At 34.9% G+C, this 26,259-nt stretch overlaps 1 protein-coding gene across 3 annotated transcripts; it reads left to right on the top strand.

The window, feature by feature from the left end:
- The first annotated feature begins 290 nt into the window (after positions 1-290).
- LRIF1 (ligand dependent nuclear receptor interacting factor 1) lies at positions 291-18,133 on the top strand. Of its 3 annotated transcripts, none has more exons than XM_032653528.1 (4): positions 291-919; positions 11,715-13,224; positions 14,457-14,729; positions 15,539-18,133. In XM_032653528.1, exons 1-4 carry the CDS (start codon positions 852-854, stop codon positions 15,974-15,976), a joined length of 2,289 nt encoding a protein of 762 aa, XP_032509419.1. In that variant the 5' UTR covers positions 291-851; the 3' UTR covers positions 15,977-18,133. The 3 variants fall into 3 exon arrangements, with proteins under 3 accessions (XP_032509419.1, XP_032509433.1, XP_032509424.1); XM_032653533.1 differs by having other exon boundaries at positions 782-919; positions 11,723-13,224; XM_032653542.1 differs by lacking the exon at positions 11,715-13,224 and having other exon boundaries at positions 296-919.
- The last annotated feature ends 8,126 nt before the right edge of the window (positions 18,134-26,259 follow it).

Here is a 26,259-nt window from a genome sequence, read left to right as displayed (position 1 = left end):
GAGAGAGAGATTAGGTTAAATCTCGAGGCAAAGCTTCAAGAAAGGAAAAAAACCAAGAAACCCTCAGGAAGTAGCAATAATACAGGCGCTTGCCACAGGCAGGCGTCTAAAATTTTCTCACGCCAGGAGTGCATATGGCTTCAAAAGAGCGCTCCGATGTCTTTTAAAGCACTGGCGGGAGAGGAAACTTACACTAGCGGCGAATACAAAGGCAGAAACTTTGCGATTGACCCCGGAAACATTTTATTTTGCGTAGGTATCTGGAGAATTTTCTTTGGCGATTCGTTACTTGATCCGGAAGAAGAGACAGCAAACATCACCTGCGATTGGATCGCAGCATAAGGGCGGGGCGTTAGCGAGCCATTCACCTTGGCGACCGGATGTGGCGATACCGGAAGCTGCTAGGCTGAGCTTTGCTCTCGCTGGCGGCCTTGGTGGGCGGGGTCGGCCGAGCCCCTCTGGCTTGGTCTTCACCACTGACCCGGCACCGATAGGGGCGGCGCCATTAAGGCCACGCCTCCCGCGCTGATTCCCGGTGACTCTGGAGCGATCTCCTAGGCGCTGAGGAGGCGGAGACTCAGGGCTGTTTTCTCAGAGGTTAGGGACGGACCCGGACCGTCAGCCTCTTCGATTCTTCCGGTTTCTGGTGGCTGCGCCGCCTCCATCCGAAGCCTGAGGATACGCCCTCTCGAGAGCCCGCCGTCGCTCTCCTTTCAGCTTCTAACCTCTCTGAGCTGCTACGGGGCAACTCCATCCCTACATTCTCTCGCTCTGGTTCTCGCCACTTGGAGGACCTCGGCCCCGACACTGCCCCCTTTCCTGGATGTACTGGTCCCTTCCACTCCTCTAAAATGTCCAATAACCTACAGAGGGTCTTCCTGAAACCTACAGAGGAAAAGTCAGGCAGCGCCTCGCACTGGTAAGTACCGGTTTCGAATCTCCCTCGACATGGCCGCACCTCGCCCGTCTCTTAGCAGGATGTCGAGTCGGCCGTCGTTTCCTGACGTTCTGCAATTCAGATGCCTTTGATCCCGCTGGGTGAGCACTCCAGGGGAAGTTCGCGGCAGTTTGGCACTTAGAGCCCTTAGAGCACATCCCTGTCGGAAACGTAAAACCTCTTCAGAGCCTGACTCTGTCAGCCTCTGCCCTGGCTCCGCAGGACTCCAGCGTCTGAAGTTTCATAGGCTGACAGAGTAGATCTCCACGAGAGAGGAAAATCAACATGGCCGGCGCGCCTGTGTGAGCAAAATCTTCTGGAAGATTCTCGCGCACTCGCAGAAAAACACGCAGCAATCCGCGCGGATTAGCAAGTGCAGCTCAGGTGGCGCTGGACCTTCAGGGAAAATAGCTGTAATTTAAGAGAGTTAGTGAGAAGGAAAGGACATATTTTTGTGTAATTGATAAGAGTATATGAATATAGAAACCGAAAAATTGTTCTGGAATAAGGGAATCGATTTTTTTTAAATTTCGAATAATAGCTTTATTTGAAGATAAAGAAAAGTGAAGATAGAGAAATTATCATGTAAAAAGTTAATCCCTTCGAACAGCATATTCGAAGCAGGTGTAATGAGAATGTCGTCTCGAATTGGATGTTTATGTAGAGGAACTACATTTGTCAGGGGGAGATTCTAGTATTTCTTAGACATTTATTTGTAAATTTAGACAATAGTTTATCACTAACTCAGTGGTTTTTTTAAGCTCATATTAATCAAGAAGAAATAAAACTGGAACAAAATTGTTTGCTAAGGTAGAATATTTTAAGTTGTACTCTCCATGGTTTGTGGGTATATAATAAGCGGCGAGAAGAAAGTTAACGAGTCCCTGCAGAAGGAAAATGTGAAGAAGAAAGCATGGAAATGGAGATATAAAAATCATGGAAGAGCATTTATGATTGAAGAAAATCGGGCTCACTAGGTTTAATGCTAGCTTTGCTAGTTACTATTTGTGAGGCCAAGTGACCTGGTTTCCAGTCTGTAAATAAGAGCACCTAGAGGTATTTTAAGGATTAAAAGAATGAATATACTAAAATACTTAGTGTAGGAAAAATAGAAAAGCATTATTTAAATGTTAGCTATTATTATTATCGTAAGGATACAACTTTACTTCTGTACAAATTTTAGCCCAGGAAGTAGGTAGTTACAAGTAGCTATAAAACCTAATTGTAATAAACACTTTAAAAAAGTATGCATAATATTCTAAAGAGAAATGGTCACCAAAAGTGTTGAGCTAAAACCATATGGAAGAACTGCCAAGAAAGAACCATTGTATTTCAGATCTTAACAAGAGCCAGCTTTTGTGCATGTATGTTTTTTGTTGGCTTATTTTTGGTGGAAGTTGAAGGGGAAGGCAGAGGTAGTGCCCTGTATAGATATTCAAAAATAGAATTAGTGTTTAATGATTGTTCATTTCTTCTATCTTGTTTTAGTACCTGGATATTTTATAACATCTGATTTACCCTAATTTAACACAATTTGTTTCAGGATTGCATTCTTTTTCAATATAAGAAATTAGATAGAGTAAGAACCTTACTTTTTGTGTATTGTGTAATTTAACTCTATTATCCAGTTTCTACTTCTTTTGGCTATCTATATTTTTAAAACATTACAAGTTGAATTCTGTTTTAGTTACATTCATCAGTTATCTGGAGTTCATTAACTCATTGGTTTATGCATTATTTTTTATCATTTTTGAATGCATTTATTTCTTCAAATCCTCTAGATTTTAAATCACATACTTCAGACATTTACAAGATGCCTTTCTGAAACAATTTGATATTTACTTTGGTTATTAATTGCATATTTGATTCTATTCTTTTTTATAAGTAACAATCTGCATGATGTCCAAATATACTTTTGCAAATAGTTGGATTAATGTCATCTCTTTAGTTTATTGGAAGCTTCATTTTCTTATATTTCTTATATTTTCTTATATTTTGATGGTACAAAATCATTTTTTCATAAGTTTAAAATGACTATATGATTTTATTATTTTCTGTAGGTACTTGAATTTTTCTTGAGTTACTTCTTTCCTGCTGTAAAGTTTTTCAGTAATGTGATACAGAATGTTTATTGTTTAAAAAGTATCTCTTCATCAGTGCATAAAATGTAAAACCCAAATTTAATCTTATAGTACAAAGGAAAAATCTGGAAGATATTTGTGACAGTAAACATTAAGTTTATTTAGATTTGAACTTCATATGCAAAGAGCAAAACAGGGGTCAGAATGGTACAGTAGAGTTACAAAGACCTTGTGTGAGCAAAATCTTCTGGAAGATTCTGAAACAAGGTAGAGTTACAGAGACCTAGGTTCATATTCTGCGTCACCACTTATTATCGGTATCGTTCAAACATTTGGTTAAAAAACGTTCACTGAGTGCCTGCTATGTGACAGACTGTGCTAAATTGAGAGACTGACTAAAGAGTAGGATATGGGCCATGCCCATGAAAAACCTTAAGTCTAGAGGTGGATATGATGTAATACACGTTTTAATAGTGTTATATACAGGATGATGCTGTGAGGGCATACAGAAAGGGAATTGTAGGAAAGGTTTCTGGAGTGGCTGAGTTGGGGAATGTAAGTATCAGCTATCCAATTAAAGATGAATGCAGGCTATGCCAGGAAGAGGGAATTGATTAAAAAAAAACCAGCAGTATGACTTATTACTAGTAATAAGTGGGATAAATAGAGAGCTCTTAAGGGTTTGCTGAAACGATTAGACTTCATCTGTTGGAGAGCCTTCAGAGGATTTTAAGAAAAGAACTGTCATGGTCAGGTGTCGTTTTAGGTAACTGATGGCAGTGTGGATTTGGGGGTGAGGGGTCAGGCATATAAGGATTCTATTTCAGTTGTCCTTTCAGATATTCAGAGAGCCTGCACTAGCTAATGTAGAGCAAGGGTTGGATTCAAAGAAATATAGAAAGGAAAATAGGCAGACCTTGTCAGTGAATTGGCATGAAGAAAAGTGGATCAATTATGATGCCAATTTTCTGGGTAGATATTGGTAAATTAATTGAGGTGAGGAACACACCAAGAAAGCAATCAGTGAGATATTTGAATCTGAAACTCAGGCAGGGTCAGAGCTGAAGACAGAGAGTGATAGACCGTTGGCTTCTATCTGCCTTTGACCCTTTGTTCTTAAATAGGGAGCTAAAATGGGTGTCCTCAGCAGGGGGCTTGGTTTGGTTAGACAGATAATGTTTCATTGTCAGTTCAGTGTGCATTTAGTTTTGTACAATGTAAGTGTTATTGTCTTAGCTTTTGTGATTTGTGTGTGTGTGTGTGTGTATGTGTACGAGAGGCAGAGAGAGAGAAAGACACACATACCATAAGGCTAACTGAAATCTATTTCTCATTAATCTCTCAGTTTATTCATGAATTTTTGGGACCCTGTTATATTAGGGTTATGCTAAAGTAAATACAAGAAAATGCATGGGATTGCCCAAGAAAGCATGTCTCTGAATAAGTTATTTAATATTACTAAATCTTCATTTTTCTCAACTATAAAATAGGAATGGCAATACCTACCTTGTTGGACTGTTTATTAGGGTTAGAGTTAATGACAACTGTTTACAATAACATATCTACTATGTATATAATATTATATGGTAAATATTATCATATATATTATTACATTATGTACTTGTGTATGTCATGTACGTACATAATGTTGAATCAGAGAGAGTAAGATGGAAGAAAGTCTCTTAGCAGTTGAAAATTTTGCAAAATTATCTATGAAATGTTCAGTAACCTGCAAAATTTTTATCATTCCATATCTAATCTGTAAATGCTTCACTCAAAATTAGAATAGTCAAAAATGTCAGAAATTATATATTATAAGTATGTTTAATATATCTTTTATTAAATTTCTCACATTTTCAAAAGATTATCTGATTCATTTACTTGTTCTTGAACACCAATTATATATTTTTGTGGAAGATGATATCTAGCATATGTTGGGAGCTTATTAGAATCCCAACTAATTATAGCAAACCTTTACAAATGAAGAAAGATTCAAAGAGGTTAAGTAAATTTACCAGTCAATCAACTAATAATTGGAAAAGCCAGGATTAGAAGCCCATAATCTTTCTAATGTATTCCTGTGTTCTCTTTTAAAGCCTTAAACTGTATTATTTTTCCAGTGTAGTTTCTTAGTTCACATCCTAGTTGGTTTAAAGTAATTAGCATGTTGATTACTCTTCTTTTTAAGTGACCTAACCAGAGCATGGGATGCAAAGTCCAGTTTTAGTTTTAGTTCTAACCTTAGCTAACAGAATATGATCTTTAAGAGAACAGAATCTTTATAGGGTTTTAGTATAAGTGGAAGATCTCTTCTATAGCTGAAAAATATATATATTGATTGAAGAAGTATGAATTTCACCCTGATTTATCACTTCTTTCCTTAGCATTCTGCATTTCAGTTTAATTTTTAGAACTCATTCCATTTGTTACTAGGAAATCACAGACTTTTTTAAAATCAGAGCTTGTAGGATTCAATTCAGCCAATATTGTCTACAGTGTGCCATTTGCTCTATTAGGTGTAGAGAATATAGATATGAATAGAATAACCTACCCTTAAGGAATTTATGGTCTCTGGTAGATTGTATGAATCTCTACTGGTATACTGACATAGAAGAAACTGTATTTTCCTTCCCTTTTTTGGAGGGGAAATGAAGAAGAGAGGAAAAATCCATGATTAGATTTGAAAAGAGTTTGTGCAATATAAATGTTTTTATAAAGTGGAAATATAGGGGCCATATAATAAAGTATGTGAATGAAGTATCAGAATTCTGTGTGATTTGTTTAACTAATATGCCAATTAAAATGTGTTTGCCCCATGCAAATAATTAATTATAAAAGTGTGTGTTCTGCTCTGTTGAAGCTTCTAATGTATTAGCCAGGTGTTACTGACAAATGAAGTACATAAACTAAATGAGACTAAACAATAAAGGTATTGAGACATTTCAATATATTAGAAATATTTGAAAGAGCTGCCTTATTTTTTATATAATTTTTTGAGGGCCTACTGTGCTTGGTATTGGAAGAACAGTTACAAAATAAATGATATAGTCTCTGACCATAAGGGGTTTCAAGCTCACTGAGGAAAAAAATACTTTACTAATTTTTAAAAATTAACTAATAGATCAAAGGCCTTGTAGAAGGCATTATGTAACTCCTAGCATTAGTGGCACCAAATGAGAGTGCTTTAGGGATTCCAACTTGGAAGAAATTAATGTGAGTTTGAGTGACTAGCAGATATTTCATGGAGAAGATGGATTGATCCTCAGTTTATAACTATGTTTTAAATTGTTAGAGAAGAAAAAAATACCTTAAAGAATACTTACATTAAATAATGTACATGAGACAATCCAGAATAGTAGAGACCTTTCTGGTAGGACCAGAGATTTTATGCTGAGATGTTCTAGGTGGTACTATTGTAGAGATTGGTTGGGGCTAGATTGTAGATGATTTTCATGTCAGGCTGAATTGGCAATGATGAATTACTGAAACTTTGAGCAAGGAGGTAACAGGATGAAAACAATGATTTAGTCTGCCAGAGATACATAATGATAATGGCCACAGTCAGAAAAATGAGTTTAAAAGTCAGAGCCAAACACAGGAATGAGATAATGAGGACTAGATACAAGGTGATGCAGATCTGATCTAGCAAGTAGAAGTGGCAAAGGTGAAGAAAGAGAATATGAGTAAGAGCTGTAAAAAAGAAAAAAAAAACTTTATAGACTTGGTGATTCATTCAGTATACATTTATTGCTTGTTTATCCTTTGTAAGCATCTATACAAAGTACTATGGGTGAATTAAAGGTGAATAAAGAGGGTGGTAAAGATAGAGATTACGAGGTGATTTAAGACCTAAGTGACCTGGAAAACAGTAGTGCTGACACATGACTGGATGGTAAGATAGAGTAGTAGTTTTCAGTACAGAGTAACTTTAACTTCAAAGTAATGGTATTAAAAGTGAAAATGTTTGGTCAGACATCACAAATACGGAATTGAGGTCAATATTAAGGGATAGAATAAAAGGATATAACGTGAGAGTCATCATTGCAGAAGAGATAGTTGAAGGTAATAGTTGAAGCTTTGAACTAACTTGGTGCACTCTTTAAGGAAGAATGCCTTTTTTAAATTTTATTTTTTTTATTGAAGTATGGTTGATTTACAAAGGAAGAATGTGTTAAAGAAAAAAAGGGGTCAAGAACTGTACTTTGGGGAGAAGTCATAGTTGGATACTTAAAATGCAGAAAATGAATAAGAAAGGGAACATTAAGAAAGACAAGAAATATTGTACACAATGGAAATCGTAGTAGAAAGAGGTTCAAGATGGAGGGATAATTAGCTACCAGTGCTAATTTCAGCAGAGAGCACCTAGGGAATGAGTATAGAGTAAAGCCAGATTTAACTGTGCGGACATATTTCATAATCTTTGAGAATAAGGTGTCGTAGAATAATGGGAAAGAAAATAGATTGCAGAAGACAGTGGGCTTCAAGACAACTTTTTGGCATATCAGTGACAGAAAGTTGGTAGATGGTCCTAACTATGGTTCATTAACACCATCTACCAACTTTCTGTCACTGAACTTGGCACCCACATCCCCAATCTTCTCTCTAATCCTACATAACCTTTAGCATCTGTATGGATAACCTCTTTGTCACCTGGTCTTTCAGTACAAAGATCTTTTTCCTCAGTGTTTTCCTCCATTCTTTCACCAGCTATCCCACTTCTGTAGTTCTTGTTATCAGATGAAATTGCTGCATCTACAAAATTCTTGATTTAGGCATCCTGCTTTCCAAACACCAGTTCCTATATTTTAGCTTAGTTGTTTAAGTATTCCCACTCTGACTGTTCTTTATCTGGCCCTCAGTCCATTCCCTTTATTTTCTCCCTATACATTAGCCTTTTATGTTCTTATTTCCTTCCCATCTAGTACAGATTCTGTATTTCATCATTTGGTAATTTTTTTCAGTACCCTAAAATCTTTTGCTCCTCTTTGATTTTTGTTATACCCTTCTGAAGCCACCCCAATCTTGGATGAACTCAGTGATTTACTTTCTCTGCCTATACCTGGTGAAACAAGGAGACTCTCATGAGTGCAGCTTGGTATTACTATGAATTCATGATCATTACCTATCTCCCTGGGCCATCAACCCTGCCTGATGACTGATATTTTCTGAGGTCAGCTTATTTTTTCACAAAGACTGTTTCAAATCTTTTTGATTATCCTCAAATCTCTCCGTTTTTGCTCTTCTTAGCAAATGATGTCATATCCTTATTTCATAGTGCAAGTAAAAGCCACTAGATCAGAATTACCTCAACCTTCTAACACCAAAGCTTTAAATTTACCTGCAAATGCACCTAACCTCTCTTCCAGTTCTGATGAAAAGACATACTTCTCCAGCTCTCTTTAAGGTTCAGTCCCTTCAACTGTCTTATGGTCTCAATTTCCTACCTCCTTTTCAAATTTTACATTATTAATTACCCCTCTTTCTCCTTTATTACCAGTCTCTTCCTTTCATTGACTCACATGAGCATTTATGTTCTAGTTCACCTAACATTAAAAAAAAAAAAGAAAAAAAGAACTTTTCTTTGACCCCATTTGATTTCCAGCTGCTTTCCAGTTTTTCTGTTCCTCTTACAGTCAAAGTTCATAAAAGAGTTGTCTATCCTTGTTGTCTTCATATTCACTCCTACCAACTTCTTTCCTCACCAAGCTGCTCTTTTAAAGCCATCAATGATCCTCATGCCCTTAATTCCAGTATACATTTTTAACCTGCATCCTACTTGGCCTCTCAGAAACTTTCAATAGAATTGCCCAATTTTTTTGAAACTCTCTCTTCCTTTGGCTTCCATTGCATCAGAATCTCTTGATTTTCTTTCTACAACTCAAAGAAAGTGGGAAGCTGATGAAATGTTTTAAGCTGGGAAGGGCTGGCATTAGAGTGCTAAGTAATTTGAAGAGGAGATGGTAGACTGAAGAAAAGACCAGTTATGAAGCTACCATAATAGACCAAGCCAGAGATGGACTAGAGTGGGAACAATTGATTTGTAAACGATTGAATAGGTCAAGAGAAATTTAGGAGTTAATATCAACAGGATTTTGTGATAGGTTGAATACAGATGGTAAGAAAGTTGGAATTACTTGTTCAGATTTAGGCATCTAAGATAGTTCAGATGCCATTTACTGAAGGAAAAACACTGGAAAAGACCATGATGAGTTTTAGGTGCATTTGAGATTCTGAATGGAAATGTCAAGAGGGAAGTTGGACATATAAGCCTGAATCTCAAAGGAGCTAAGATATAACTATTTGAATTGTTGATATATAAATGGTATTTTAGTTGAAATCATGCATATAAAATAAATCATCTGGGGGAAAGCTTACAGAGTAAGAAGAGAAGAATTTACTCTAAGCTTTGGTGAATTCCAACATTTTAAGGTTGATTCAAGCAGAATGAGTTGGCAGAGAAGACTGAAGAGTCACTACAGGGATAGAAGTATGTCATATCTAGGAAACCTTGGGAAGAAAATGTTTAAAGAAAAGGAGTGAGCATTTTTGTACTCTTCCAAGTACATCATTTATCTCAATAAAAATTGCCTATTTACATGTCCATGTACCCAGCATTTTAAGTTCTTTTAGGGATTGTGGGTTGAACTAGTTTAGAGGCTAGCAAACATTTTCTGTAAAGGACCAGATAGTAAATGTTTTGGCTTTATAGGCCATGTGATCTTTGCTGCAACTGCTTAACTCTGTTGTTGCAGCAGAAAGCAGCCATGTACAATACATAAAAAATGTGTGTGACTGTGTACTAATAAAACTTTATTTATGGATACAGAGTTTTGAAACTCATAATTTTCATATATCACAAAATGTTATTTTTGTGATTTTTAAAAATTAAAATATAAAGACCATTCTTAGCTTGTGTACTATACAAAAACAGGGAGAGGGCCAGACTTGGCCCCAGGCTGTAGCTTACTGAGCTACATAATTGAGTCTGGTGCCTAAACCATAACAGACAGTAAATTTTGGTTTAATAAATTAAGTTCTGATCCAGTTTATATTTGCTTTTTGGGGGATAGGGAGGAGGTGAAGGTGGGTTTTCTTCTTCAAGCTGTCAAAGCAAGAATTCGTACTTTTCTTTATGTTCATACTTTAGAGATTAACTTTTAATTTATTGAACGTAAATATAACATTTTGAAGTGTTATCAAAGGGCCAGAAAATTTTTAAATATTTATAAGGATATAATTATGTTATTTGGGGTTGCAGAAAGGTAAAACTAAATCCAGTGCTTCCTAAGATGCATAGAATTTTTGGCTTTGATTTGTATTAATACCTGAAGCTTTAAAAACACCTATAGGCAGAAAAACACACCTTTACACTACTGAGAATTCTAATTATTATCTTTCATTCTTAAATTTTTTTCATTTAATCTTAGCCATGTAAGGCCATATTGGGTCTATAGGACATGGACTCTGTACCCATATTGCTGGAATTTAGTATGAGAGACAATATGTAGACCAGTGGAAAAAATCCATTAATATATGATGACAACTTATGATATGTACCATGAAGGAAACTAACAGATGTAATATTATTACCTGTGAAGGAAGAGCAAGGGTAGTTAAGGTGGCCAGAGAATGTATCTTCTGGGAAGTATCATTTATGTTGAGAGTTGAGTATATGGGTGGGTGAAGAATAAGTAGCATGTGTGACTACCCTGAGTCCCATGAGGGTTTAGTATTTTCCAAGAACTGAAGGATGGTTTCAGGTATAACTTGAGGTGTCTGCATTTAAGTAATCTACAAATAATTGATTGTACAAACAGATACAGATTAGTATTGGATTTTTTAAAAAAAAATCAGATAATCTGTGCCAAGTAATAGCTGATAACTTTTAATAGAATCAAAATAGGCTAAGTTAAAAAAATTATTGACTTCCAGTGTATTCCACATTCACTGAAAACCATTCAGCTGAAATGATGTTGCTATTATAAATATGGGTTGACTGACAATTGGAACTAATATGAGTAATTGCCATACCAAGAGCTATTTAACACCAAACATCAAACATGCTGGAACAATAAATCAAAGAAGAAACTGGTTCCTACATGAGTAACTCAGTTTAGTCTCCAGAAATGTGGCAAACTAAGGTATCATCTTAAGAGATGCCTTAAGCAAAAGAATGGCTGACAGTAGAACTTGTCATTATCAGTGGGAAGAATACAGAACAGATTGGGTATGGGGAGAAAAAAGTGAGGGAAATAGAATAAGCATAAATGGAGGTAAAATAAGAATCCTGGTCAATAATAGTAAAGGAGAAGGACTAGAGGAAAGAATTTAAGAAAAAGAAGGAAGGATGCTAATAGTTTAAGAGGAGCATATTCTAGTAGCTGGAATTTTATACAGGGTAAAACTTAGAAAAGTCTACTTTTAGGAATAAATGCTAATATCTTATACCCATTGCCTAATCATGTGAGGAGATCTATATCAAAGCTGACCATACCTTTGATTATCTCTTCTACTTCTTCAAACTCTTTCTTTTGCAGTATTTCACTTTGAAAACTCAAAGTGACAAATTACATACTTACGTTATTATATTTTATAAATTTTTATTTTTAAAACATAGTATTTGCAAATACTTGTTTTTAAATAAAATGTATATACCATGTAGTATGTTGTATTTATTTACTCGATGTTCTTTTAAGTGTTTCAGGCTGCATGTACCAAGTAGTTCAGACGATTGGCTCGGATGGAAAAAATCTTCTGCAATTACTTCCAATTCCTAATTCCTCTGGAAATCTTATACCACTAGTTCAATCTACAGTCATGTCTGATGCTTTGAAAGGGAATACAGGAAATCCAGTTCAAGTTACTTTTCAGACTCAGATTTCCAGCTCCTCCACAAGTGCATCAGTTCAATTGCCCATTTTTCAGCCAGCCAGTTCTTCAAACTATTTTCTTACAAGAACAGTAGACACAGCAGAAAAAGTTAGAGTTACTTCTGTGGGAACTGAAAATTTTACCTCATCAGTTTCTAAAGTTCAGAGGCATGGTGTGAAAATTGATGGACTCACCATGCAAACGTTTGCTGTTTCTCCCTCCTCAACACAAAATGATTCATCTTATATTTTAGTAAATACCCAGAGTCTTCCAATGACTGTGAAGTCTCCGGTTTTGCCTTCTGGGCATCATTTACAGATTCCAGCCCATGCTGAAGTGAAATCTGTACCAGCGTCTTCATTGCCTCCTTCAGTTCAGCAAAAGATACTTGCAACTGCAACCACAAGTACCTCAGGAACAGTTGAGGCCTCCCAAATACCAACTGTTATTTATGTATCTCCTGTAAATACAGTGAAAAATGTAGTTACCAAGAACTTTCAAAACATTTACCCAAAACCTGTTACAGAAATAGCAAAGCCAATGATACTAAACACCACACAGATTCCAATGAATGTTGCTAAAGAGACACAATTAAAAGGTGGTCAGCATTCTCAAGCTGCTCCAGTGAAATGGATTTTTCAAGAGAATCTACAGCCTTGCACTCCATCTCTTGTTCCTGTTAAATCTTCAAATAATGTGGCTTCAAAGATTTTAAAAACTTTTGTAGATAGGAAAAGTTTGGGAGATAATACTGTAAATTTGCCACCATTGAGTACCATCAGTCCTAGTGGGACACAATCCAAAAGTATGCCTATTAAAGATAATGCTTTGGTTATGTTTAATGGGAAAGTCTATCTATTGGCTAAAAAGGGGACAGATGTTTTGCCATCACAAATTGACCAAGAGAATTCTGTTTCTCCTGATATTCCACCAAGAAAAGATACATCACAGATAGTAAGTTCAAGTCCAGTCACAGAAATATCCAGAGAGGTTGTAAGTATTGTTTTGGCTAAAAGTAAATCTTCCCAGATGGAGACAAAATCACTTTCAAATACCCAGCTTGCTTCCATGGCCAATCTAAGGGCAGAGAAGAATAAGAAAGTGGAGAAACCATCTCTTTCTACCCCAAACCCACATAGTATGAACCAATCCATTAACTACTTAAAGCACAGTAAGACTTTATTCTCAAAGCCAGACTTTCCAGATGGATTTAGTACAGGACAAAATTCCCCCAGAAAAGGAAATATCATCCACAGCATAGAGAAAATAAGTTCCTCTGTTGATGCAACAACTGTTACTTCACAACAGTGTGTTTTCAGAGACCAAGAACCAAAGGTAATTTTCCCATGTTAGGGTGTTCTTTTTATCTATGTATATAGAAAATTTTTCTTTCTTAATTCTCAAAGTTAGTTATCTATGATACCTCTCTTTCCCTCCTCTCCCATCCTCCTCTTCATCACACACATACCATACGCACATGAATGCTTAATTAAGTCAAAGCTTTCATCTGAAGGAAATGTTTGAGGAGTGTAATAGAGCTGAGCAGTATTTTTCTCTAGAATCATTTGGCATGCCAAGTCTTCAAAGCAAAATTAAACAAACAAATCACAGAGCAACAAGATTTAGAAGAGTTGGAGAAGGATAATGTGAATTCAAAGCTTAGTAAAATTATGTGTGTGTGTGTGTGTATATATATATATATATATACACACACATATCTTTGTACACATAAATACATATACATGCATACATATATACTTAAGAGCTTACTTTTAGTATATGAAGAGATTAATATTATGCACAGAGCAGTGCTGGGATTTGTTTGTTTGTTTTGTGGTGGTAGGGAGATATCTGGCAACTTTTTTAGGTAGACGGTAGAAGGGGCAGGACATGGCTAATTAATACCTTGCAGTCATTTGTGGAAAAAGAATTTATCAACATCTTGATTGGGTTGTTTGGTGGTTTTTTGTGTTTTTAGTATACAAGTCTCCTGTTCCTCTTTTTAGTCCTCCTTTTTGAATCATTCAATTACTCAACATATCCACATAGTTATCCTTCTGTTCTACTTAAGATATGTGTATGTGTAATCACTAAATATTTGTACCCACATTTTCCTTCTTAGAGGTCTACTTAATAATGTTCAGTATTTCTCCCCTTCAGTACAGAATTCAATGAACTCCAGAGATGTAAGGAGGTAAATTCTGATTAAGTACAAATTGATTAAAGCTATAAGAGTTTTCCAAAAGATGACAATTTCCAACATGATGTTATATTGATTATTTTTAACTTGTCATTAGTCTGTATTCTCATTTCATTTGTTTGAGAATTAACTACCTGTTACTTTCCTAGTACAAGAAAGTAAAATTGTAGGAGAACATTTTGGTTTTGCTCAGTTAAGTTCAGCTTTTCAAGTGTGGGTGGTAAGGCAAGAGTAATACAATCCAATCATTTAGGACTTTAAAGCATAGCATTTTAAGTAAGATGAGATAATCACTTAGTTGCTAGTCTGATAAAATAGCTTAAGTAATTGGCAGTATTGTTTGTGTGTTTTCTTTTCCTATTTCCAGATCCAGAATGAGATGGCATCAACATTAGAAAAAGTTACTCAAGAAAGAAATGACAAGAGCAATTCCCAAGGAAGAAGCAATAAGGCATCATATCTGAACAATGATGCTGAACTTAGAAAGATATTTGGTCTCACTAAAGATTTGAGCGTGTGCCTTACTCGGATTCCTCACCATTTGGGCTCTGGAGGAGGTTTTGATTCCTTTAGCTGTTTGGTGAAAAGTGATACTTACAAAGAGACAGAGTTTATAGTGAAGGAGGAAGGGAGAAAACAGGTAATAGATTTTAAAGTGTCCTTTGTAGGTACTCCAAAGATATATGAATGTATTTTCTTGATTTTTTTTAGTCTTGTGCATTAATATGAATGATAGTTGTTACCAAATTTGCATGTATATGTATTATACTAAAACAATGTTAAGAAGAACCATATATGCACAGGTAAAAATGCATCCCCAGTTAATTAAAAATGTTGCTTTAGGGAATTCCCTACCAATCTAGTGATTAGGACTCCGAGCTCTCACTGCTGAGGGTCCCAGTTCAATTCCTGGTCAGGGAACTAAGATCCCACAAGCCACATGGCATGGCCAAAAAAAATAAAAAAGGAAAAGAAAAGAAAAGAAATGACAGAAATGCAGGGAAAATGTAAGCATGCAGATACTTACTGAAGTATTACTTTAAACATCTTAAGAAATCTACACAATGATGATGAAAATAAAATCCCTATAACTTTGCTTACTGTCATTCTACTTATAAATATTTCATTATTGTATAATATCCTGAACTTCAGATCTGAAACCGGTCAACCTTTCCCAGTGATAATCTTCCCTATGTGCCTACTCTGCAGAGGAGAAAATAAATAAATAAATTCTATTTCTTATGCTCTTCACAAATGGTTGTTAGGTTTTCATAGTAGATCAATATAGCTTCTAATGTTTGACTTAAGCAGGAATATGTGAATTATATTTTGTTGAGTTGAATTTAATGGCTAAATATTTGTATCTGCAAACTTTGTTAAATTCGAGAGCACACTATTCGACAATAATATTTTGTTTTTCTTTTGGAATCTTACTCAACATTGCAACAGGGTTTTGATAAGAAAAGAAAAGCAAAAACCAATAAGAAGATGGATCACACAAAGAAGAGAAGAACTGAGAGTGTTTATAACACAACTGTAAATGGAGGAACTAATGTCACCAGTTCCCAACTCGTTAGCAGTATTTTACCAACTTCAAATGTATCACACCATAACATTCTCAGAGGCCACAATAAAACCAGGGAAGAAAAGAGATCTGAGGTAGAACACTCTACCCATGGGAATGAAGAGAAAGGCACACTGAGTTCAAATACAGCTTTTGAGCAAAGCCATTTCTTCAGTAAAAACTATACTGAAGATATTTTCCCCATGACACCACCAGAGTTAGAAGAAACCATTAGAGATGAAAAAATAAGAAGACTTAAGCAGGTGCTGAGAGAAAAAGAAGCAGCTCTTGAAGAAATGCGTAAGAAGATGAACCAAAAATAATGAAATGTTGCTATACGTAAAGACCAGTGAAATAGCTGTGTTTTTTCATATACTTTTGCATTAAGTTAATTATAGATGCATTCTGAAAGTGTCTTTGAATATTAAACTTGTCTTTTCATCAGTTGATTATAAAATTTTATTTAAGGAATACAGAAAAGGTTGATTATATGACTTTTGTGAATAATCTCATGGGGTATCTGAATCTTTGTCTAGATACCTCTTTTTGGAAGGAAAAGTTTTCTATTTTTCTATTACTTTAACTTGAATTCCCCAAGTTTGAATATTTGTTATTGTTTGTACATTTAGCTAAATTGCTCAGATGTTATTCCAACAATAGGTAATTATTGTGTACTTTTTAAATTATACAATCCAACAGAGGAAATCAGCTCTAAACTTAGCTTTTCCAATGGGCTTGTATATCTATATGTCTCTTTACCCATAAATGATACATTCTCACCATTGTTGTAAGTTTTTTTTAATTTCATGAAAGAAAATGTATTATAGCAGCATTATTTAAAAATTCAAACATTTCTCAAAAGTGAGGGACATTTGTTTTATAACCTTTACAAAGTAGTTTCATATAATACAAAATGGGTTTTAGAATTCAGGCTATATAGTGTATTGTTTGCTTCAAGTGATATGTTATTATTCCTAGACAAATGCTTCCTTTTTTTGTGGGGGGGGGAATATGTACATATGTGACTTGGATTGTGTGAAAAGTAAATATGAACATGGCCACATTTAATACTTTTTAAAGTGGTAAAGTGTAGTTTTTCATAATAGAGGCAGACATTTTCCTATCTGGTTATCTTTGATTTGGCGAGTTGGAGAGTGGTGTAGAGATGGGGATTAAGGGAGAGGAAATGGTTATTTTTTTTTAAATGTTTAACAATTTCCTGGAAGTAGTGTTGGTCAAATAAAACCTGGACATTGGCAACAAAATAGAAAACAATAAGTCAGAAAATACTGAGAAGGAGTAGAACAAATGCAAACTGAGCATCAGCTAGATTCTCTTGCCTTTTTGGGTTTTTGTAACAGCTTTATTAAGATAATTTGTATATCATAAAGTTCACCCTTTTGAAGTGTACAACTCAGTGGTGGTTATATTCACAGAGTTGTGCAACCATCAACATGATCTAATTAGAACATTTTCATTACCTCCAAAAAACCTCATACCCATTAGCAGTCACTCCCCAGACCCTCCTTCCCCCAGCCGTTGGCAACCACCAACACTTTCTGCCTGTATAAATTTGCCTGTTTGGGATATTCATATGCATGGAATGAATCATTCAATATATGTCCCTTTGTGACTGGTTTCTTTCACTTAATGTTTTCAAGTTTCATCTGTGTTGGGGCATGTATTAGTATGTAATTCTTTTTTAATTGCTGAGTAATATTCCACTGTATGGATATAACACACTTTATCATTCATTTGTCTATGGACATTTGGGTTGTGTACACATTTGGCTACTAGGATGTTATGTTGCTGTGTTGCTCTTAACGTTTGGGTACATGTTTTGGTGTGGACATAATGTTTTCAAGTCTCTTGGGTATATACCTAGGAGTGTAATTGCTGGTCATACCCTAACTCATTGAGGAACTGCCAAACTATTCCAGGCAGATTTTTCTCCCCCTACTCCACCAAAATGGATCTTGTTAAGGACACCAGTGACTTCCATGTTACTAGATGCAGTGGTCAATTGTCAGTCTTAATTTATCTATCAGTGGGAATATAATTTCATGAATTATTACCTCCTTTGAAAAAATTTTAAACATTTTATAAAAGAATCAGTACATGTCCATTGTGGGAAAATTGAAAATACAAACTAAAATATTAAAAATTCACTTTCCCATCAAGCTAAAACATTAAATTTGGGGGCTAGGAGATACATAGTTAAAGGCTATCAGTAAATAGATATTATTTGAAGTCATAGGTCTGGAAAACTTCACTTAGGGAAACAGTATAAACAGAGAAGTTAAAATGGTGGGCTCATGTCAGAATACATTTAAAGGTTGGAAAAAGGGCAATCTCAAATGAATTTTGAGGATTGGAAGATTATTGAATGAATTGTATTTATAAATCCTTGAATAGTGCTTGACACATAGCAATGTATCAATGTTTGTTAAATAAAATAAATTCAACTAAAATCATCCTAATAGACATGTTGCATCCATTTTCATTTCATTTCATTTTCTTACCTTCTCCTTTTGATGTTTTCTGCTTCTTTTACTATTAAGGCTTTGCTGCTCATGGAATCATCAAGCACCACATTTCTTCTGATAATAAATTCCATGGTATGGAAATGTGGCTTGAATTCTTTATAGCAAAATTCTCAAAATTTGTTTATACTGATGGTCTCAAACTCCTACTTCTCACTCTGAAATTCTCTCAAATTAGGGTTTTGTCTTTACTACTCCACTAAACCTGTTTTTCTCAAGGTGTTCAACAATCAACATATTGCTAAATCTAATGGTCAGTTCTTAGTCTTTATCTTATTTGACCTGTCAGTAGCATTTGACATTTTTTATAAGTCTGTCATTGAAATTTGTTCTTCACTCTGCTACCAAGACACCATATTCTTGATTTCCTACTACCTTATTGGTTGCTCCTTAGTCCCTGGTTGATTCCTTCCCTTCTCCATGATCCATAATATTGGAGTTACATACAGCTCAGTCCTTGTATGTCTTTTATTTTATACCTATATTCAGTCATGATAGTCTCACCTAGTTCTCATGGATCAAATTACCATCCATATTCAGGAACTCTCCTATGAACTTCAAAATCGTGTATCCAACCACCTTCTTGACATTTCTATTTAGAAGTCCAGTGGGCATCTCAAAATTAACACAGACCAAACCTAGGTTCTAATTATCCACACCCACAATTTACCTCAACCAAGATCTTCTCTATCTCAGTTAATGACAAATTCAGGCTTCCACTTGTTCAAGTGTACACACTTGGAGTAAACCTTGATTTTTCTTTTTCTCATGCCCTAGTCTGTTAGGAAATTTTCTCCATTTACCTGGAATCTGGTCATTATTTACCACCTTTACTGTGACAACCTTGCATTATCTCTCATTTGGATTATTGAAACCACCAATTGTCTCCCTGCTTCCATCAGTGTCCTCCTACAACCTTTATTTATCACGATAGCCAAGTAATTTTGTTAAATGTATAAGTAATGAGGGGGAAAGGACAAAAAACAGAATAGAAAAATGGGAAAACTATATGAACAATTTATGATAAAAGATATAATAATGACCTTCAAATATGAAAAATATTCAAATTCACTGGAAATTGGGTAAATGCAAATTAACACCACTCAGCATTTTTCATTAGTCAGAATGGAAAATATTTATGAATATGGAAACATTTTGGCAAGACTGTGAAGAAATATACTTGTTTATATGTTGCTGATGGCAATACAAATTGGTACGATATTTCTGGAGGGAAATTTCGTGGTGTCTAACAAAGAATTTACCTTTCAACCAATGGGGCCAGCAATTCTGTTTCTAAGAATCTATCCTGAAGATATACCTCCAACAATATTAAAATATATATACAGAAATATATTAATTACAATATTGTTTTTAATTACAAAGTATTGGAAGCAACCTAAATACCCATTCATAGGAAAGTGGTTGAAAAAACCATGATATGTATACACAGTGGAATGAGGAAGAGCTTTATGAACTGATATGAAGTGATTTCTAAGACATACTATAAAATGAGAAATAGCAAAGCACAAAAGAGTATAGCATGCTACCCTTCATATGAGAAAGAAGAGCTGTAAGAAAATACACAAACATCTGTTCATTTGTACAAAAAAAAACTACAGGAAGGATAAACCAAAAGCTAACAAGACTGATACCTAAAGGAAAGGGATAGAAAGAAGAGGGGAATGGCAATAGGTTAGCAAGGATGAAGTAGAGTAACATTTCTCTGATTATATATTTTTGTAGAGCTCTTAGAATCAGTAATGTCTTGCATACTCTTCACATACCCCTAAATAAGCAAATGATTAAAACCAAGCAGGAAATGATGACAACACAAACTGGAATGCAAATACTAACAAATGAAAGTAAATATATTGTGAAAGAATAACATGACCATACTTAAGGGGATGGAAAAGAAACAACTAACTCAAGTAACTTAGAAGCAGTATCTTCAGTGAGCACAAGGCTAAAGACTTAAGCACTGTAATCTAGTTAGTAAATGTTTTTCTCACAGGGATATGAGTTAGCAATCCTGAAACTACATTTGTGTGTATACTAGAATTGAAAAGTAAGTACATATATTGTAGATAGTGAAAGCCAGACTTCTTACAGTTGGAGAAAGACATAAGGAAAGGAAGAAGGCTAAAATAAACCCTGTGGTATTGGATTACAATAAGAGGCATCAGTATAAATTCATGGTTTTTGATATATATTCAGACAGATAAAGAAATATATATATATGGGGGGGTGTTAGTATACATTCATATATTTCCTAACTAACTCATTCAGTGAGAAGGCCTAGAGGCAGTGACACTCCAGAACAATGAGCACACTTAGCACCAGATCTTGGTTTCTAAACAGGATTCTCTAACATAAGGAACCAGGGTTTCTTAGATAATTTGATTTCAGGGCAGGCTGGAGCAAAGAAAACACAAGGTGAACCTAAAACATTTTGTGAGGTCAGAAGATAAGGAAAGATAAGATGGAGGCTTATCAAAAACAGAGGAGCTAATCTGAAGGAGCATCTTATGGCCAAAACTGGAATAATGTGAATAACAAAAACAGCGTTTGAGTTTAAACCCTAGAATAATATATACCCAGTGAGTCTATGCAAATATAAAAATCAAATGCATAAATGAAGGAGAAGGGACAGCTTTTCCTCACAATTGAATTTCAATTAACGAATGTAGATGGAAAGGGGAAATAGAGAATCATCATTGTAAGTGCCCTAGTAATACCTGTTGCAGACAAGATTCACCAATGGATGCTAAAATGAGGGAGCAAAAGTTTGAGAAGAAACAGGATTTGCAGTCTCAAAGCATCTCCCCAAAGATACTTATTAACTATGAAGGGAAATAAAGTAACTTTATAGGGAAGAAGCCTAGCAGACACCAACCTATCCAAATAATCAAGATAAATATCACCAGTAATAAGACATATCAATATCATGAATCCCTTGATATGATGCATAAAGATATTTTTGTAGGTGGTAGTCTTTCCAAAAATACAAAACCTGTTATAGACTGAATGTTTGTGTCCCTTCTAAAATTCATACATTGAGGACGTAAGCCCCCGTGTGGAGATGGGGCCTCTAAGGAAGTAATTAAGGTTAACTGAAGTCATAAGGATGGGACTTTGATCCAATAGGATTAGTGTCCTTATGAGACTTCAGAATGGTCCCCTCCAACCACCCCTGCCAGCAAAATGCATTGAGCCAGCATGCTCACACTGAAGATCAAATGAGGACATAGTGAGAATGCTGCCATCTGCAAACCAGGAAGAGAGCTCACACTAGAAACTGAATTGGCTGGAACCTTGCTCTTACTGTGAACCTCCAAAACTGAGAGAAATAGATATCTGTTATTGAAACCACCCAGTCTGTGGTATTTCGTTATGGCAGCCTGAGCTAATACTCTTTCCAATGATGAGAAAATATGAGACAAATCCAATTTGAGGGGCATTCTACAAAATTACTGATTAGTATTCTTCCAAAGTGTCAGGGTCATGAAAGACAGGGGAAAGAGTGAAAAACAGTTGCTGACTGGAAGAGACTAAGGAGGAAAAATCAAAACAAAACTGCATGTAATATGGGACCCAGAGCAGGATTCTGGAACAGAAAAAGGACACAGTGAAGGAAAAAATTTGAAATTTGAATAAGACCTGTAGCTTAGTTAATAATATTGCACTAGTATTAATTTAGCGTTTTTGATGTAAAATGTTAACATAGGGGTAGTGGGATAAGGGATATAAGGGAACTCTTTGTACTATTTTTACAAGTTTTCTGTAAGTCTAAAATTAGATCAAAGTAAAAAGTTTATAAACAAGACAAAATATTTAAAAATTGTAAATCAGAACATTCCCTCCACTGTTCAAAATCCTCTAGTGGCTTTCTATCTCACTCAAATTAGATGCCAAATTCTGCACAATGGTGGAAAAGCCCTACACTAATTGTTCCCCTGCTTCCTCTCTAATTTCATCTCCTACTGAATTTTAGCCAAACTAACTTTTTGGTGTTCCTTAGGTATAGCAGGTACATTCCTGGCTCAGGTCTTTGCATTTGTTTATTCCCAGATACCACTGGTTGTTCTTCATTTAGCTAACTTCATGGCCTGCTCTTTCACATTTTTCATCTTTACTCAAATGTCATCTTATCAGTGAAAGTTTCTTCACCACCCTATTTTATTTTGCACCCACCAGCCTCCTGGAGTTCCATATTCTGATATTATTTTTCCCATAGCCCTTATTATCATCATCAATATTCTGCATATTTTACTTATTTAATTATATTATTATACATTGATATACAGCAGAGTTTAAGCTGCACCTAAGTTAAAGTTAGGGAGAGGTCTGACTATTTTGTTCACTGATGTATTGCCAGTGAACATGAAGAGAGAATGAATAGTCATGTGGAGGCTGCTTCATCTCCAATGTCTTATTCCAGTTTCAAGAGCAGGAAAAAAGTGGCAAAAAAGAAGAGATATATTAGGAAAGCAAAACCTCTCTTCATGTGTTATTGGATCACTGGCCAAACTACGTTACATGACCACCTCTAACTGCAATGAAGGCTAGGAATTTTTTTTTTTTTTTTTGGCTAGAAACATTACTGTGTATCTACCACATTTTGACAAAAGGTTTAGGTTAGAAAGACAAAGAATGAATACTATAAACTATTCAGACAAAAAATATTGCTTAAAAGGTAGCCAAAAACTTTCATAAATTTCTGCTTTTGTTTCAGGAATAGTAAGGGAAAAATAAAAACAGCACAAATTTTACAGTTCTGAGGGAAAAAATCGTAAATGAAGAATTTTCTATGTACCTAAGTTCTGAATGAAATATGATATCAAGAAAAAGATATTCTCAAATATTCAGGAGCCCAGAAAATATACTTCTCATCTTTTCTTCTTGAATAAAACTACTTTAACATGTGCTATTACAGCTTATTTTGTCTTTTTTTTGGTCCCACAGCTTGCAAGATCTTAGTTTCCTGACCAGGGGGGTCGATCCCAGGCCCCCTGCATTGGAAGCACAGGGTCCTAACCACTGGACCGCCAGGGAATTCCCTGCTCATTGTGTCTTAAGAAAAATATTTCCACCTCTGGTGGCTTTGTACTATGTCAGCTTGGCTGGGCTAAACTACATTTCCCAGAATTCCCTTTTGTATATAGTATTTCTAGTTAGTGTCGACTACAAGAGAGACAGACTCCTGTAGGAGACTTGGAGGGCAAAAGAGAAGCAGCAGCCACTTTGTAGCTCACACACATTGTCTCTGATCTACTGGTGCATCTCATTGACATGAGGTGTGGCCCGATCTGGAACTACTTCATCTTCCCCTGGATTTCTCTTCAGCTTCTCTTATTTGTTGGCCAAGTAATTGTGTTTAGCTCTGTGACAAAGAGGACATGTGTAGCATCAAGGTCACAGACAACAAGAACTGACACAGGTTTCAATCTATCCTGTGTCCCTCAGCTTGGCCCTGGGTGTTCCAGATTGTTATTCCTCTCCCTCATGCCACATTCATCTTTTCTTCCTGATTTCCTGCCCTGTGGACTTGAAGATTCAGGATCAGATAGGGAGACAATAGCTCCTCACAAGGAGGCAAGAAAGTTAGATTCCTGGAACAAATCCTTTTACACATACACAAACACACACACACATATTCCACATTCTAGTGGTTCTGCTTCTCTGACTGAACTCAGACTTATACACTACACTGAATTTATTTTAAAAATTCTCTAATAATCTCTGTTAAGAGTTTTAGAATTTTTCCTTTCAAAGACTGGTCTTTAATTCACTTCATATTGATTTTCGTGTATGTATAGTGTGAACAAGGAGTTCAATTCCATTTCTTTCCAAGTGATTAACCAATTGTTTCAAGATTCTTAATTGAAAAGTTCGTTTTTTCTTGACTAACATGTAATACCAACTTCATCATATAGCAAGTGTCCATATATGTATGGGTTTATCTTCTGGTCTTTCTCTTAGTATACTTATGTACATATCTTAGTATATCTATAAGCTGTAACTAAGTTTAAGTGAGGGGATATCTATGTCCTAGTGAGTACTTGTGTCTTAGTTATAATAGCTTTAATATAAATCTTGGTAATTACCCTATCTTACTCTTCTTCATCGAGAGTATCTTGGCATTTTTGATCCTTTGCATTTTTATATAAATTTTAGAAATATCTTGTCAAATTCCATAATGTAATCTGTTGGACATGTATTCAGGTTGAATTAAATCAATAAAATGGAGATAATTAACATGTATACAATGTTAATAGATACAATCTCTAAGCATGGTACATTTCTCCATTTAGTTAAGCCTTCTGTAATGGCTTTCAATTGAGTTTTAATATATTTTTCAAGAAGCTCTTGCATAACTTTTTAGAAATTTATTTCTAGATACTTATATTTTTGATATATTAGAAATGGTAATTAAAAAACTTTGGTGTAAAATATAACATATAACTCTATAGGTGCTTAATAGAAATATACTGTATATATTTATCAGAGTGCTGTTTTTTTCATCCAATATTACATTTTAAAGAATCATCCTTTAGTTCATTTATTTTCATTGCCATGTATTATTTCATTGCATGAATAGTCACAATTTATCCATTCTATTGTTGATAGACATTAGGAATTTTCCCAGTGTTTAACTGTTATAGACAATGCTTCTATAAAACAAAAATTTATACTATTTCCCTGTGCATGTAACTACGCATTTCTGTAGGATGCTTATCTAACAGTCGAATTACTGCATCACAGAAAGTGTCACACTGTTGTACAAGGGGTTGTATTAATTTATGTACTCATCAGCAGCATATGAGTTCCCAATATTCCATATCCTATCTAACACAGGAATTAGTCAGCTCTATTATTTATTTATTTACTTAGCCAAAATGATATGTATGCAGTGCTATCTTATTTCCCTGATTCCTAATGAGTCTGAGTAATTTATCATGTTTACCAGTCATTTGAATTTCCTCTTTTGTGAAGTGTCATTTCAAGTCTTTTGTCCATTTTCTCTATATTGTACTTTTCTTGTCCATTTGTAGGAATTCTTTATCCATTCTGAATAGAACACTTTTGTTGATTATCTGTGATGTAGATATTTTCTCCTACTCTGTGGTTTGTGTGTTCATTATTTGGGGATGTTTTTTGATATGTGGAAAGTAATCAAATTCATCAGTCTTTTCTTTCTGTGATTATTGTCATGTTTTTGGAAAATTCCTTATCTACCCCAAGATCAAGAAGAAATTTTCATATATTATCTTCTAAAAACTTTATATTTCTTTTTATTTCATAGTTAGGTATTTATTTCACCTGGAATTGATTTTTTAAAAATAATTTTAAAAAGTTAGTATAATGTTTATTTATGTATTATTGTGTGCTCATTTATCTTTTTATTTTTAAACCATTTTTTATTGACGTGTAATTTGCAATGTTGTATTGGTTTCAAGAGTACAGCCAAGTGATTCAGTTATATATATATATTTTTTTTCTTCAGATTCTTTCCCCTTAGAGGTTACTACAAGATATTAAATATAGTTCCCTGTACTCTACGGTAGGTCCTTGTTGTTTATCTATTTTATATATAGTAGTGTGTATATGTTACTCAAAATTCCTAATTTATCTCCCCCCACCACCCCTGCTATCCTCTTTGGTAACCATAAGTTTGTTTTCCATGTCGAAGTGTCTATTTCTCTTTTGTAAATATGTTCATTTGTATCATTTTTTAGATTCCACATATAAGTGATATCATATGATGTTTATCTTTATCTGATATTATAATATTATAATTTCTAGGTCCATGCATGTTGCTGCAAAAGACATTATTTCATTCTTTTTTATGACTAAATTCCATTGTATATATACACCACATATTCTTTATCCATTAATCTGTCAATGGACATTTAGCTTGCTTCCATGTCTTGACTATTGTCAATAGTGCTGCAATGAACACCGGGGTGCATGTAGCTTTTTGAATTAGAGTTTTCTCTGTATATATGCCCAGTAGTGGAATTGTAGGATCATAAGGTAACTCCATTTTCAATCTTTTAAGGAAC

This window comes from Phocoena sinus, chromosome 1 (genome assembly GCF_008692025.1).
Source record: "Phocoena sinus isolate mPhoSin1 chromosome 1, mPhoSin1.pri, whole genome shotgun sequence".
NCBI lineage: Eukaryota > Metazoa > Chordata > Mammalia > Artiodactyla > Phocoenidae > Phocoena > Phocoena sinus.
This window is presented reverse-complemented; position numbering and strand designations above follow the sequence as displayed.